Source organism: Bos mutus, chromosome 10 (assembly GCF_027580195.1).
Source record: "Bos mutus isolate GX-2022 chromosome 10, NWIPB_WYAK_1.1, whole genome shotgun sequence".
NCBI classification, from domain to species: Eukaryota; Metazoa; Chordata; class Mammalia; order Artiodactyla; family Bovidae; genus Bos; species Bos mutus.
Window position 1 is genome coordinate 65,517,469 of NC_091626.1, and position 15,871 is coordinate 65,533,339.

At 38.4% G+C, this 15,871-nt stretch overlaps 1 protein-coding gene across 1 annotated transcript in view; it reads left to right on the plus strand.

Moving 5' to 3' along the window:
• The window catches only part of POLE2 (DNA polymerase epsilon 2, accessory subunit), a 33,040-nt gene that overhangs the window by 4,487 nt on the left and 12,682 nt on the right, over positions 1–15,871 (plus strand). The window contains exons 3-10 of the mRNA XM_005894287.2: positions 2,240–2,315; positions 4,558–4,635; positions 4,769–4,862; positions 8,413–8,487; positions 11,802–11,885; positions 12,471–12,527; positions 13,241–13,289; positions 14,903–14,975. Of these exons, the coding sequence (XP_005894349.1) occupies positions 2,240–2,315; positions 4,558–4,635; positions 4,769–4,862; positions 8,413–8,487; positions 11,802–11,885; positions 12,471–12,527; positions 13,241–13,289; positions 14,903–14,975 (586 nt within the window). The remainder of the gene's footprint in view (positions 1–2,239; positions 2,316–4,557; positions 4,636–4,768; positions 4,863–8,412; positions 8,488–11,801; positions 11,886–12,470; positions 12,528–13,240; positions 13,290–14,902; positions 14,976–15,871) is intronic.

Here is a 15,871-nt window from a genome sequence, read left to right on the forward strand (position 1 = left end):
GGGACTCCTGAGGCTCGATTCCGCCTTTGCGTATGCCGAGCCTCCTTCCTCATGACCTTTGCCACGGGCAGAGTTCCTCACACTGGCTCCCTGCATCCAACTCTTCGAGACGCCATGGACCACAGCACTCCAGGCCTCCCTGTCCCTCCCTCTCATCTCCATTGAGTCAGTGATGCCATCCATCTCATCCTCTGTTGTCCCGTTCTCCTTCTGCCTTCAATCTTTCCTAGCATCAGGGTCTTTTCAAATGTGTAGCTCTTTGCATCAGGTGGCCAAAGTATTGGAGTTTCAGCTTCAACATTAGTCCTTCCAATGAACACTCAGGACTGATCTCCTTTAGGATGGATTGGTTGGATCTCCTTGCAGTCCAAGGGACTCTTAAGAATCTTCTCCAACACCATAGTTCAAAAGCATCAATTTTTTGGTGCTCAGATTTCTTTATAGTCCAACTCTCACATCCATACATGACTACTGGAAAAAACATAGCTTTGACTAGATGGACCTTTGTTGGCAAAGTAATGTCTCTGCTTTTTAATATGCTGTCTAGATTGGTCATAACTTTCCTTCCAAGGAGTAAGCGTCTTTTAATTTCATGGCTGCAGTCACCATCTGCAGTGATTTTGGAGCCCCCCAAAATAAAGTCAGCTAGTTTCTACTGTTTCCCTATCTATTTGCCATGAAGTGATGGGGCCAGATGCCATGATCTTAGTCTTCTGAATGTTGACCTTTAAGCCAACTTTTTCACTCCTCTTTCACTTTCATCAAGAGGCTGTTTAGTTGTTCTTCACTTCCTGCCGTAAGAGTGGTGTCATCTGCATATCTGAGGTTATTGATATTTTTCCTGGCAATCTTGATTCCAGCTTGTGCTTCTTCCAGCCCAGTGTTTCTCATGGTGTACTCTGCATATAAGTTAAATAAGCAGGGTGAAAATATACAGCCTTGATGTACTCCTTTTCCTATTTGGAACCAGTCTGTTGTTCCATGTCCAGTTCTAACTGTTGCTTCCTGAGCTGCATACAGGTTTCTCAAGTTAGTTATTTTTAAATGTTTGAGGGAAAAAAAGAGTGAGCGAGAATAACTTTCCCTTCCTGCTTCAGCCTTTCTTGAGGGATCTTTTTGTTAAATATTCAATCTTTTGCCATAAGCATGGACCTACAAAAGAGAAATGCTCTTCTCCTAGAAAAAATGTCCAGTTTCTAGAGCACTGAAGAAGGGAGGTGGGTGTGGCTTGCTCTCATAGGTTGTACAGATGCCGGTTTCTTCAGTTAAATGGGTGGAAACTTTCTGTGATAGAGGAGAAATTGCTATTATATCTCATTTTTACTTCTAAGGACAGAATTTTATTTTATTTTTTTTCTAAGGGCAGAATTTTAAATATATCTTTGTTTTAAAATTTTCCTTACAGTTGAAAATTTAGAAATGATTAATTTTATAAAATTAGTATACATTAATGGCACATGATGGCATTTTGCCTGAGAACATACCACAGTGGTTAAGGGCACCCAATCTGGAAAGAGGCTCTTGTTTGTGTTGCTTTCTACTCCTTCCAGTTATGTTCATCAGCAGGTTATTTGACCTCTTGGAGTTGCGCTTTCCTCACCTGTAAGACATGGCTTGAACATCAGTCTTATAAGACATCTATCCAGTAATGCTTGTTAAGTACTAAGTATAGTGTCACTTGTTTACTAAGGGCTTAATAAATGGTGGCAGTTATTGTTATTACTGTTACTCTCATCCCTGTTGAAACATAACAGTTGTGGGGACTTCTCTGGTGGTCAAGTGATTAAGAATCTGCCTTCTAGGGCAGGGGACGTAGGTTCTATCCCTGATGGGGAACTAGGATCCTGCATACCGTGGGAGCACAGCCACACACACACAAAAAGGAAGAAACATAGCAGTTGTGATGAAAAGCTATATTAATGTAACCATATTAACGTAGGAGCTTACAGAAGCATTTGTATACCTGAATGTATATTGCTAAACAATATTTAGAAAGCTGAGGCATTTGACTGTGTATCAAGGTATTATAAGTGTATTTGAGAGAAGAAAATTAAGATATTTGAGATAAGACTTTTGTTAGTTACTGTTCTAACCTAACATGCTTTTTCCTCTTAAAACCTATGTAATGAGAATCTTGGGTTTAGTGTTTACAGATTATTTTAAGGAAAAACAGCCATGTGTGGAGAGAACTAAATTGTATGCCTGTTTTTAAAATTTGACTTTGAACTTCTCTTTTCAGTGTCATCAAACATGATTGAACGATCAGTAGTGGAAGCAGCAGTCCAGGAATGCAGTCAGTCAGTAGATGAAACTATGTATGTGGACAAATTTCACTTTTTCCCTGTACAGAAGTGTTATTGAGTGCTTATTTTAAATTATTTTCTTGGGAAAATAACCAGTGGTCACCATTTCTACAGTGGTTCTTGCTTTGTGTTTCTTTTTGTTGATAGCTACATTATAAGCTATCATTGGGCTTCCCTGGTGGCTCAGATGGTAAAGAATCTGCCTGCAATGCGGGAGACCTGGGTTTGATCCCTGGGTTGGAAAGATTGCCTGGAGAAGGGAATAGCTACCCACTCTAGTAGTCTGGCCTGGAGAATTCCATGGACAGAGGAGCCTAGCAGGCTATAGTCTGTGGGGTCACAGAGTCACACGACTGAGTGACTTTCACTTCACTACATTATAAACCTCAATATTACATGACTCATCTTTACTATTTTTATCTCAGGATTTGAGATTTTGATGTGTTTGTACCATGACAGACTTTTTCCACTTACCCAACTGATTTAATATTTTATATGCTACAGGTGAATTGAATTGATTATTCAGAGGTATAATTTACTTTTTATCTTAGGAAAGGGCTGAGTCCCAAAAGTTCAGGGACTTAACTTAGGTAACATGCTGAATGGCCAAGGAGGGTAGAACCTTAGCTTTATGACTTGTTACCCTGTCTCATACTGTTAGAGCTTAGGAATTTATATGGCAGTAATTTTTCTGGGTTTTATTCCCAAGTGTACCGCTTTCCTTTCCTCCTTTGAATGTAATACTTCTTTCCAAATTCACAGGGTTTAACTGAAACAAAAACATCTGGGAAAAATGAAAAGAAACAGTTTTAACATTTTTTTTTCCTACTGGGGCAATGGAGATGATTGAAAGGAGTCATTACTCCTTTTGGTCAGTAGTTTTAATCTTTTTTTTTTTTTTGCTATACGATAGGTTTTTGTTGGTTATCTATTTAAAATATAGCAGTATGTACATGTCTATCCCAAAGTTTTAATCTTTTTCCTATTAGAACTTATTAGAGCTGCAAAAATAGAGAAATTAAGGTATTTAAATTTTATCCTTGCCAACTCATTGTTTAAGATACTAGAGTACTTGCTTCTAAATCCCTCATTAGAAATTCAAAACGATTGTATCAAAGTATAAGGACTATCATCCTAAAGTAGGCGTTAAAGTTACCCATTGTTTCTGTCAAGCTGTTCATATGCTGCTGTGCTGTGCTCAGTCGCTCAGTTGTGTCTGACTCTTTGCAACTCCACAGACTGCAGCCCTCTAGGCTCCTCTGTCCATGGGGATTCTCCAAACAAGAATACTGGAGTGGGCTGCCATGCTACTGTCAGCCAATATAGAGTTTGAGTGGGGACTGAATTATAAATGATCTTTGCAACTCCAATTGTCAGAAAGTCATTATATTATAGCAGAAGGAAGAGGCTCTCATTATTATAGATGCATAAGGAGCATGGGTAAGTTAAATAACTTGCTGAGACTGATCCACTAGAAAACCATGGTGCTGTGCCTAGAATCAAGGCTTGCTTCAAGTTCACTGGTTTTCTGCTTCTCTATACTAGGTGCTACCAACAGGTGAGCATGAAGTTTTTTTGACCATTTTCATTTTGGGAAATAGATATAATTTTAGGGAAGTTTTTTTTTAGATTGGAATATTTATGCAGTAGTGCTGAGAATAGTGCTATTTAACCTCATTGAAACATGGTTATATTACAAGTGTCTGAAGGTAAATTATTTTGTGAATTGCCCTTCTCTGACACTATATGTGTCAATATTCTGATATAGTCAGAATTTGGGGGGCAATTCTTTTTTCTGTTTACCTCTTTTCCTGGATCACTTTTGCATGATATTTTGGATTAAAAAATAGTTGGAAATGAATTACACCCTTAAATAATATTGTAGCTTATAAAAGTAGTATATATTAGGAGAGATTTCTTTAAGATGTCACTATTTTATTATAAATGTTCTTTTCCAACAGATGACATTATTAATTAGAAGTAGATTAAATTTTTTGTTTGTTTGAGAGTATTGGCAGTGCTTTCTTTTCTCTGAGAGGAAAATATACAGGCTACAAACACTGTATTATTTTGAAACGATGGCATTTGACAGGGACCTTTGACATTTTGTATTATTTTGACACTACAAAAAATTGTGTACATGATCTGTGGAAAGTATATGTGTATGACATAAGATTATAATGCAAGTTTTCATGTTCACTTGGAATACTTATTTTTTAGTAAATCAGGTTTGTTCCTATGGGTTGTTTTTCAGAGATCATATCTTCAATATCATAGGAGCATTTGATATCCCACGCTTTGTGTACAATTCAGAAAGAAAAAAATTTCTTCCGTAAGTATGCCATCCATTGAGGTTAAGCTAATTTCAGATGTATATTTTTTTTCAGAAGGTATATAGTCTTTCATTTTTGATCTATCTTTGTGTATTATGATAGTCATAAATAGACATATTCTTTTTTTTCTAGTTTATTAATGACCAACCACCCTGCACCAAATTTATTTGGGACAGCAAGAGATAAAGCAGAGCTGTTTCGTGAACGATACACAATTTTGCACCAGGTAAGTTGGAGGGGGAGAAAGAGGCTGTTTCAACTTAGGTGAGACTCAGGAATAACTAAAGGATGGGCTTTTGTACTCTGAAGTTTGTCATTCAGTAGACTGTTGTTGGGCTCTCTGTGTTTGAGACCATCTAGAGGATACAGATATGAAAAAAACACTTTAACAATCATGATGATGGTAAAAATAGTAGCTAACATTTTTCACATGCTTTTGATATGCCAGGCATTGTTTATTACTTTACAGACATTGCTTATCATTTGATCACCATAATATCAACATTCAGTATGTATAAATGCTATTTTTCCCATTTTACAGATGGGGAAACTGAGACATAGAGAAGTTTAGTCACTAGCCCAGAGGCTATATCTAGTAAGTAGAATGAGGATTTGAATCTAGTCAGTCTGACTTGAGCCCAACATTTGCCTCCTACACTGTAGTCTATGAAGTTGAAGACATGTGCACAAATAAAATATAGAGTAGAATTTTATACATGCCTTAGAAGAAATACAAAGAAGATGCATTCCATAGAAGAATCAGACGGCTTCAGGGAAACGATGGCATTTGACAGGGACCTTAATTGCTTTGATCTTGTGGAAATGGGGGAAAGGTGGTGAACAGTGTGAACAAAGAGCAAAAGGTAAAGTGGACTCTGCAGGAAATGATGAGCACTCAGTCCTTCGTGTGGAGAGGAAGGCTCGTGAAGAGGAGTAGCATGGGATAAGGCTGTAAAGTCAAGTGGCAGCTAAATCATGGATGTGCCTTGGATGCCATTCTTGGGAGTTGGACTCTGTTCTCTTGGTACAAGGAGCTTTAAAATACCACAGCGATTCATTACATCAGGTTCCTTGAACACTTCCTCTCTCAGTAGATTTTAGAATGAATTAGAGCATGAGAGAAGACTTACAGGTGTCTGTGATATTAGTCGTGGCATAAATGATAGCCTGAATGAAGGCAGGCAAGGGGAGCAGAAAGAGGGGGCAGTCCAGGAACATGGAAGCCATAGTTTCATGGTGACTGGACAAGAACGGGGAGAGTGAAAACTCAAAGATGATTAAGGTTTTGAGCCTGAGAGAGTACACGGGTAGCGTAATGATAATAAGTTAACAACTAGGAAAAGGAGAAGGGGGAAGGTGATGGCAGGTTCTATTTCAAACAGTTGAGTTCAGGTCACCAGCAGGATATCAGGTGAGATGCATGTCTGCAGGGAAAGAAAGAGATCTGGGTAGGGAGAGATTGAGGGGGCATCTGCCTCGAGTCACAGGTGAGGCTGAGCTCCTGAGAGATGACGGAAAAGGGAAGAGGATAAGTTTGGGGGCTAGGTTAGGGGGTGGTGCTATACGGCAGAAGCACAGGGAGGTTTCAAGGAGGAGAGAGTGGTTGGCAGGAGTAAGCACTGAACAGAGCTTGAAGAGAGTGAGCCCTGAAGACATTATTCTCTCCTGCCTCCATCCTCTACACAGTGCTACCAGATTGCTCTTCCCAAAGTTCAGCACCGATCCTGTAATGATTTTGCTCACAAGTCTTTCAAGGAAGTTTACTTCTTGTTGAATTAAATACAAGTCTTCCAGTCACACATTTTTGGCCTAATCTCTACTTTTCCCTTAGAAAAGTAGAGGAGCCAAAACTGAAACGTGGAATTTTTCTGTTTCTTCACGTCTTCTGTGACTTTGTGTAAACTATTCACTCTCTCGCTGCTCTTCTGTCTTATCTCTACTGTTGAAACCCTCCTCATTCTGGAAGGGCCCGCTCAGATTCCTCCTGTTTTCCGAAGCCCTCTGTGATCTCCAGTTGGATGCAGTCTCTTTCTGCTTTCAACCCGCTGACGACTCAGTGTGTCTCCTGTGTCAGTTACTAGAGTTGGTCCTGCTGGGCATTCGGGGTGCGTAGCCCTGTTGTCAGACTGCACACTCCTTGTTTATTTCCTCCACATTTGGCATAGTGCTTTTCACAGAGAAGATGCTCAGTAAATACCACTTTCTTTTTTCTTTCTTTTTAAAAATTATGTGTTAGAGCCTATGATATTATTTGGGGGTGTCACTAAACCCTCCCGAGCCTCATTAAAAGGGTTGAATCTGGTCGTCCAGTGGCTAAGACTCCACACTCCCAATGCAGGGGGGTGGGTTCGATCTCTGATCAAGGAACTAGATCCTACATGCTGCAACTAAGTTTGCATGCTGCAGCTGAAGATCCTGCATGCCTCAGTGAAGATCCAAGGTCCCCTGTGCGACAGCTAAGATGCAGCACAGCCAAATAAATAAATACATATATTTTTTAAAAGGGTTGAATTTTAGTCCATGCATATTTTTATTGAAGTTATCTTCCTGAACACATATCTGCTTTTACCATTCTACTTCAAAATTGTTGTTTGCAATTGTGTGTAAGCCTAACTTCTTGGTTTGGCATGCAGAGTCTGTATTGTTAGGGCTTTTCTATTAGAGGTAATGGAAACTCAAATTGGCAAAAACAGACAAAGCAATTTCTTGGGTTGTGGAGAAAGTCCAGCTGTGTCAAGCACAACTGGAGCCAGGTGATCACACGATGTCCTGAGGCATCTAGCTCTTTCCATCTCCTAGCAACTTTAAAAAATTCATCTTACTTTCAAACAAATTCTCCCTATGAGGTGACAGAGGTGGCCACTAGTGGCCTTAGTAACTCTTAGAGAGTTGTTCTTTTTCAAAAGTTCTAGTGACTGTCACTTATTGCGGGGCTTTAGGCACTTATTCAACCCTGAACCAATCAATGGCCAAGGGGATGCAGTACTTTGATTTGCTAGGTCTTGGTGCTATGTCAGTGGAGGGGGAAGGGCACCTGCCCTACCTAAACTTTGTGTACCACAGTGCATATGGGGGGCATAGTTTCCCAAATAGAGACTCCAGCCAATCTCAAGCATTGTCTGACTTGTGCACCTTGTGATCCAACTGTACTGAACTTCATATCACGTCCCTAACACTCCTTGACTCTTAACTCCTTCTGTGACACATCCCTTCCTCTGCCTAAAATATCTTGTCTCAGTCTCCTGTTGTTTCTTACTAGCAGCATCTTTTTTATCATTTAGGATCTCATTGAATGGCCCCTTCTTCTCAGGGTCCTTGGTTGTCTTATGACCTGTTGACACTTCTTTCTCACTGGCCCCTGCCTCTGAGGATGACAGCTTTAGTTTGTTATTTCATATCAGCCCAGAGTGCATTACTGCCAGGTACACAATAGACCTTTTTTAAAAAGCCTTAATTTTTTTTTAAATTGCATTTCTAGATATTTGTACATTAAAGTATGTGGGGTTTCAAATTTGTTGAGAATAAGTAATAGTAATGTTAATTTAAGAACAATGGTTTGTCAGGGTGCTATTTTAATGAATAGCGCTCTGTTTTAAAGGTTTGCCTCAGTAATTCACAGAGAAGGCAATGGCACCCCACTCCAGTACTCTTGCCTAGAAAATCCCATGGACGGAGGAGCCTGGAAGTCTGCAGTCCATGGGGTTGCTGAGGGTCGGACACGACTGAGCGACTTCACTTTCACTTCAGTAATTCATGTGAATTTTTCTTTTTTCTAGAGAACCCACAGACATGAATTATTTACTCCTCCAGTGATTGGTTCTCACCCTGATGAAAGTGGAAGCAAATTCCAGGTTAGAACGTTATCATTATTATTCAGGGGGTGTAAGTATACAAGTTTAATATTTGTTGCTTATTTCTAATTTATTGAATTTTAAATGCAAATGAACCACTGATAACTGTCTAGCTAACTGACCTGCGTGTACCCCCTCTTGGGAAAGTCCGTGCCTTGTGTCCTGGGTGCTACAAATCTCTAACAGAATCATCTACTTCCTTCTTTGGGTCAGGCCCTGAGACGCTGGTAGCCCCCAGAGAGTCTCTCACCACCAGGACAGAACCCTAGTCCTCCTGGTCCATTTGCTGACTTTCTGACCAACCCTCACTCAACATTACCCATCTCATCCTCACTCCCACTCTGAAATCCTGCTCTTTGCCCAGTCCAGCCATCTAGTGACCACCACACACTTGTTCAGCCAAGACGTGTTATATCAGTTGGAGTGAAAACTTTACTGAAGGCACTAAGGAAACCACATTTATAGAATGTACGAGAGAGCGCAGACAGGCCACAGTGTCGTCCAGGGAGAGGGGGAATGTTTCCTGCCACGTGTGCTCCTGAAATGAAGCGGTTACCAAACAGCACCGTCACTTTTGTTCCAGCCACATACCTGGTTCCTGTCAGTCTATCAGTGGCTTTGTTCCCTGCTTCAGCACATGGAACCCTGCTGGGGGACAGTCCTTAGCTCCTTCTGGCTAGGCCCCACCGTTTCTATGAGTTTCCACATAACTTCTGAAGAGCCCAGGCTCTGCTCAGGTTCATTCAGTTCTCTACCATGTTAGATCAGAATTCATAATGATGAGCAGTCTGATAGATACTAAAACAGTAATACTAGATAATGCTTAAATTAAGCATTTGATGGCAGCACCATGAGGAGAAAACATTTATAGTGTTTGATAGTTTCTGCTATCAGAAAAAAATATTAAGTTTTGGAAATTGACATTATTTATATTTCTCTACCAATGATTATCTATGTGTTTTCTCATATATATTAGATTTCCTATAGCAACTCAGACACCTACAGCCCAGAAGCATTATTTCACCTTTCCTCTTTGCCAAAGTAATGTTAAAGTGAAGTGAAGTGAAGTGAAGTCGCTCAGTCGTGTCCGACTCTTTGCGACCCCATGGACTGTAGCCTACCAGGCTCCTCTGTCCATGGAATTTTCCAGGCAAGAATACTGGAGTGGGTTGCCATTTCCTTCAAAGGCTTAGCTAAATAATTTATTATTCTTCTTATCTTTCCAGGCTGTTTAGTTTTGTATCCCTGTTGGTATATTATTAAAATCCCCATTTATAGTCCCTGTATGGCATTTTACCTTTGCAAATTACAAATATGGCATCCTCACTGTTATAGTTTTGTACTCCTGTGTTGCTTTATTTACTGATTGTGAATTGCAATATTTTTCCCATTCTGTAAGCTGTCTTTTTATTCTCTCAACGGTCTTTTTGAAATACTTAAGTTCTTAATTATGTTGAAGTCTAGCTTATAAGTTTTTTTTTATGGCTCATATTTTTAGTATTGTTTCTAAGAAATCTTTACCTAATCCAGTTTTTAGGATACATGTCTTTTCTTCAGATTTATTCCCAAGTATTTCATTTTAAAAAATTGTTTAAAATGAACATTCTATTCTTGTGTCGCTTGAGGTTCATGTTATTAAAGAGAACTTTAGTGTCATATGTTAACATTATTATGGGATATTGTGATTATGGCCTTTAAGTTGTTTGGTAAATTGTTGTATATATACTATAGATATTTCTATCCATTAAGAAGAATGAAGTATATCTAAATATAGTTAAATGCAATAATGTCCAGGATAAGTTAAGTTGAAGAATAATACAAATAATATGATTTCATCTTTGCAAATAAAACAAACTGTATGGGTATGTGTTTATAAATTATGTATGTTTGTATTAATATATTGTTAGGATTATATGTATAGAAAAGGGTCAGAAAAGATCTCTTTAAAATAGTGCCCCAATTATTACTACCTTTAACTTTCTGATAAAAATATAATGATCAAATTGAGAATATAAGTAATAATGACATACTTTCAAAATACTAAATAAAGTTACAGTAGAATGTAACCTTTTAAATAGCCCGCTAATTTGCAGGTGCTGAAGAGACTGACAAATAAAATTCATATTCTTCTATACTTTAAAGATAAATATACCTATCATTATTCAAAATAATATGGTATGAAACTTCAGTCATTGGTAAGGGCCTATGTTGACATGGTGTTTCTTAGGCGTAATTCTTCCAAGACATCATCAGTTGCTATTTTAGCTTTTTGTAGGATAAAATTATATTTTCTAAGTTTTATTTGATTTTCTACTGTAAAATAGGTGTAAATACTGCAGTGTGCACTCAAAATTTACTTATTTTTTTTTTCCACTTGCATAATATCTAAGACAGAACTATGTCATCCATATTTTTTTTTTTTTTTCTGAAAAATTTCACAATATAATGTTGATAGTTTACCATGAAGAAATTAAGAAAAGAGAATAGTTTCTAATGTTTATCCATGTATTGACTGTTCATAGTGCTCTTTACTCCTTCCTGTATTTCCAAGTTTTGTTTTGATATTATCATCATTCATAAAGGACTTTATCATTTTTTATAGCTCGTGCATGCTTCCTTAGCTTTCATTTCTCTGAAGGTGTTTTCACCCCCATTTCAAAAGATACTTTCAATGAATATCTATTACAGAATTGACAGCTTTAATTTTTCAGCACTTTATTTATTTATTTTTTATTTGATAAATTTAACGCCTTTTATTGCCATACCTCATTTTACTGTGCTTGCTTTTTAGTGAACTTTATAGATACATGTTTTTTTTTTTCCTTGTTAATTTTCTGTTTAGTTGATTTATCCATAAGTGTGAGTGGGGTATTAAAGTCTCCCACTATTATTGTGTTATTGTTAATTTCTCCTTTCATACTTGTTAGGATTTGTCTTACATACTGCGGTGCTCCCATGTTGGGTGGATATATATTTATAATTGTTATATCTTCTTCTTGGATTGATCCTTTGATCATTATGTAGTGACCTTCTTTGTCTCTTTTCACAGCCTTTGTTTTAAAGTCTAATTTATCTGATACGAGTATTGTGACTCCTGCTTTCTTTTGGTCCCAATTTGCATGGAAAATCTTTTTCCAGCCCTTCACTTTCAGTCTGTATATGTCCCCTGTTTTGAGGTGGGTCTCTTGTAGACAACATATGTAGGGGTTTTACTTATTTTACTTATTTTTTATTTACTTATTTTTATAAAAAAAAGATTAGTTTTTTAAAGGAACATATTTTCAGTCCTTAAGAGTTTATTTTGTTTATTTTAGCTTAAGACAATAGAAACCCTATTGGGCAGTACAAGCAAAATTGGAGATGTGATTGTTCTTGGGATGATAACCCAGTTAAAAGAGGTAAGTGAAACTTGATAAGTATCCATCCTTTATTTTCAGCCTTCAAACTGATGAAATGTCAGTTAAATACAGCATTTTTACAGAGGGCACCAGAATGTATTCTTCATTGAAAGCATCTACTTCAGTTACCAAATAACTTTTTCATTTGCATTTGGTTTCCTGAGTAGACATCAGAAAGGAGTGTCTTAGACAAGCCACCAGTTTGCATAGCCTAAAATTAGTTCCCCAGTAATCTCTGGTTGACTTCTCAGTTTCTAAGCATTCAAAGATGCAGACCACATCCTGCTCCCTGGGAGATGCTGTTGGCTCTCTTAGGTGAAGGCACCTGGTGAGGTCCCTCTTGTGGCAGCCAGCAAATGTCCCTGCTGCCATCTCTTGATCGGCAGTAGTCATTGTTTGATACCTCTGAGGACTCTGAGTCTCAATTAAATGATGGAAAAGCCTAGACTTGGAATTACTGATTTTTAAAAAAATCCATGGTACTCTCTACTATAGTCTATTGTCAAAATTGTCAGTATCTTAATTGTTTTGCCATAGTATTCATTTTTACATAAATGTGGACATATTTCTTTTAATTTTTTTTAGGGAAAATTTTTTCTGGAAGACCCTACAGGAACAATACAACTGGATCTTAGTAAAGCTATATCCTTCACTTTTATTTTTTTTAATCTGTGTTAAATGAATTGGGGAAATTGATTATATATCATTTTCAAATTTACCTAATTGGGTACTTAGTGTAACTTCCATATGGTGATGTAGGAATCTAGAGACATAATCCTAGAGACAAAAATGTTTAATTCCTCCTTATTTGCTGTATCCAGACAAATCACTGAAAAAGTTTATAACATGCTAAAAATGATCTATATTTTCAGTATTACATCTTAGAATCAGATATGAGGATATTTAAACCTAACATTTTTTAAGCTATAATCTATTCAGAGTTTTAAATGTGTAGTCTTTGAATGTCGGAGAAGGCAATGGCAACCCACTCCAGTACTCTTGCCTGGAAAATCCCATGGATGGAGGAGCCTGGTGGGCTGCAGTCCATGGGTCGTTATGAGTCAGACACGACTGAGGGACTTCACTTTCACTTTTCACTTTCATGCTTTGGAGAAGGAAATGGCAACCCACTCCAGTGTTCTTGCCTGGAGAATCCCAGGGATGGGGGAGCCTGGTAGGCTGCCATCTATGGGATTGCAGAGTCAGACATGACTGGAGCGACTTAGCAGCAGCAGCAGCAGCAGCAGCAGTCTTTGAATGTATTATTTGAAAGTCCTGTTGAACCCAAAATGTATATCGACTTTATCACCACCTCAAGCATAGAAATAGAATTATTTTCCTTAATTACTGTATACCAGTTTCATAGTGGTTTATACACAGAATCATGCTTTGTCTTAGCAGAGGGTAAGTTAGTATTTTTTTTTCCCTGTCCTCCTTATCATTCTACAGTAAAACCCTTTCTACACTGGTTAAAATACATTAACAGTGTAACTCAGGGGAATATTGATTATCAGAGCATACTTTTGAGATTATTTAACTCTCAGACTTCTAATGGGCACAGGGTTTCTTTCTGGGATGATGAAAATATTCTGAAATTAGTACTGATGGTTGTACAACTTGTGAATAGACTAAAAACTACTGAGGTATGCACTTTTATCTTTATTGATTTACTTATTTTTGGCTGCGCTGGGTCTTTGTTGCTATGCGTGGGCTTTCTCTAGTTGTGGCAAGTGGGGGATACTCTTTAGTTGTGAATCATGGGCTTCTCATTGCAGTGGCTTCTCCTGTTGCAGAGCATGGGCTCTAGGGTGTGCGGGCTTCAGTAGTTGCGGCTTCCAGGCTCTAGAGAGCAGGCTCAGTAGTTATGGCAAAGGAGCTTAGTTGTCCTGCAGCATGTGGGAGTCTTGCCAGACCAGGGATCAAACCTGTGTTCCCTGCATTGCAAGGTGGCTTTGTAACCACTGGGCCACCAGGGAAGTTCTGAGGTATACACTTTTAAAGGGTTGTATTACGTGTGAATTATATCTCAATGAGGTTAAAAGAAACAAAGATTGCACATAGAGTCATAAAATGAGACATTTTTATGTAGATGTAGAGAATGGACTTGTGGCTACAGGGGGAAAGGGGAGGGTGGGACCGATTGGGAGAGCAGGATTGAAATAGATCCCTGGTGGCTCAGAGGGTAAAGCGTCTGCCTGGAATGCAGGAGACTTCGGTTCGATCCCTGGGTCGGGAAGATCCCCTGGAGAAGGAAATGGCACCCCACTCCAGTACTCTTGCCTGGAGATTCCCATGGAGGGGGGAGCCTGGTAGGCTATAGTCCATGGGGTCGCAAAGAGTCGGACACGACTGAGCGACTTCACTTCACTTCACTTCACCATGTGTAACATAGATAGCTGTAAGAAGCTCCTGTACAGCACAGGGAGCTCAGCTTGAAGCTCTGTGATGACCTAGAGAGGTGGGATGGAGGGGGAAGGAGGCTTAAGAGAGAGTGGATATATGCATACATTTAGCTGATTTACTCTGTTGTACACTTTGTTATATAATTATACTCCAATAAAAAATAAATGTTAAAAAAACACATTTTTATCTGTGTACCTTATCTGTCTGTACTCTAACATGTACTGTGAAATAAGAAAGGGAAAAATTTTACTTCTAAATCTATTACAATTTCATGACTTTTTTTTAAATAGATCTGGGACTATCAGGAATTCTCTGGTGGTCCAGTGGTTAGCATTCGGCATGTTCACTTCCATGGTCCCAGGTTCCATCCCTGGTCAGGGAACTAAGATCTTGCAAGTCACATGGTGTGGCCAAAAATAAAAAACAAAAAAAGAACTGAGACTGTCTCTGAACCTGAAACTGTTTTGTAGCTCAGTGGGACTGGTGAATTCTGTAGTTAGTTGACCGGGGATTAAATGATGGCCTAGCATTACTGCTTTGTGTTCCACAGTTTTGTCTTTTCAAACAAGAAAATTGGACAAATGAAAGTGATTTGTTACTTATATGTTTTTCAGGTTGGTTTGAAGATCAGGTGTTTCATGTCAATGCCTTTGGATTTCCACCCACTGAACCCTCTAGTACTACTAGGTATAAAAATGTTTGACTTAAACTCTATAGAAATTTTAGAATACTGGCAGTAATAAATCTAAGATAGTATATCACATGTCAATTATTACAAGTCCTCAGACTTTGTGTTAGAAGGTGAAGAGCAATGGAAAATGAGAGTTAAAAGACTGGACTTTATATAAAACTGAAAACTACTGGGTTGACTCCAGACTGGTTGCAATTGCATCTTTGTATTTGACTTTCACTGGGAAAGATTTCTAATCCATTGGTCTTCTTTATCTACAGGACTGAGACAAGAGATAGGAAAACAGAAGAATATAATTCCCATGTTAATATAAAGTTCTTATTTTTGTATTTTACTGAGTGAAAGCTATAAGAGGCAAATTATATAGTTACTTAATATATGCAAAATCATTATAATATTAGAGGGGTTCCAAAAGGACTTTGTCTGAGAGGAGTGAATTCCCTGTCACTCAAGGAATTTGACAGAGGCTGAATAATGGTGTGAAAGTTGTAGCCGGTGGCCTGTGGGTTGAATGTAGTCTATAGACATTTCTTGTTTCCCCTTGGAGGTATTTAAGCATATTTTGAATTAGTGTCCAATATTTGAAAATTAGGAGATCTGAGTTATCTTGAATAATCAGCTCTGGCAGTACTTCACACCTAAATTCTCACCTGGAACATCTTCAGTGATGGCTCACTTTGGGCAGGATAAATGTATGTACCCTTATTCACACCTAGTCAGCCTCAGGTGGTTGCTGCTTTGATATTTAGTATTAGCTTCCTGGAGCCTGTAGGCATCTGGGGTAATTAAAGTAGTTGCATTCTAATTCTGAGATTCCATGATGATGGTGATGATTTCAAGAAGTCTGATGATTAAGGTTTTAGATCCAGTCTGCTGTTATAAATCAGGCACC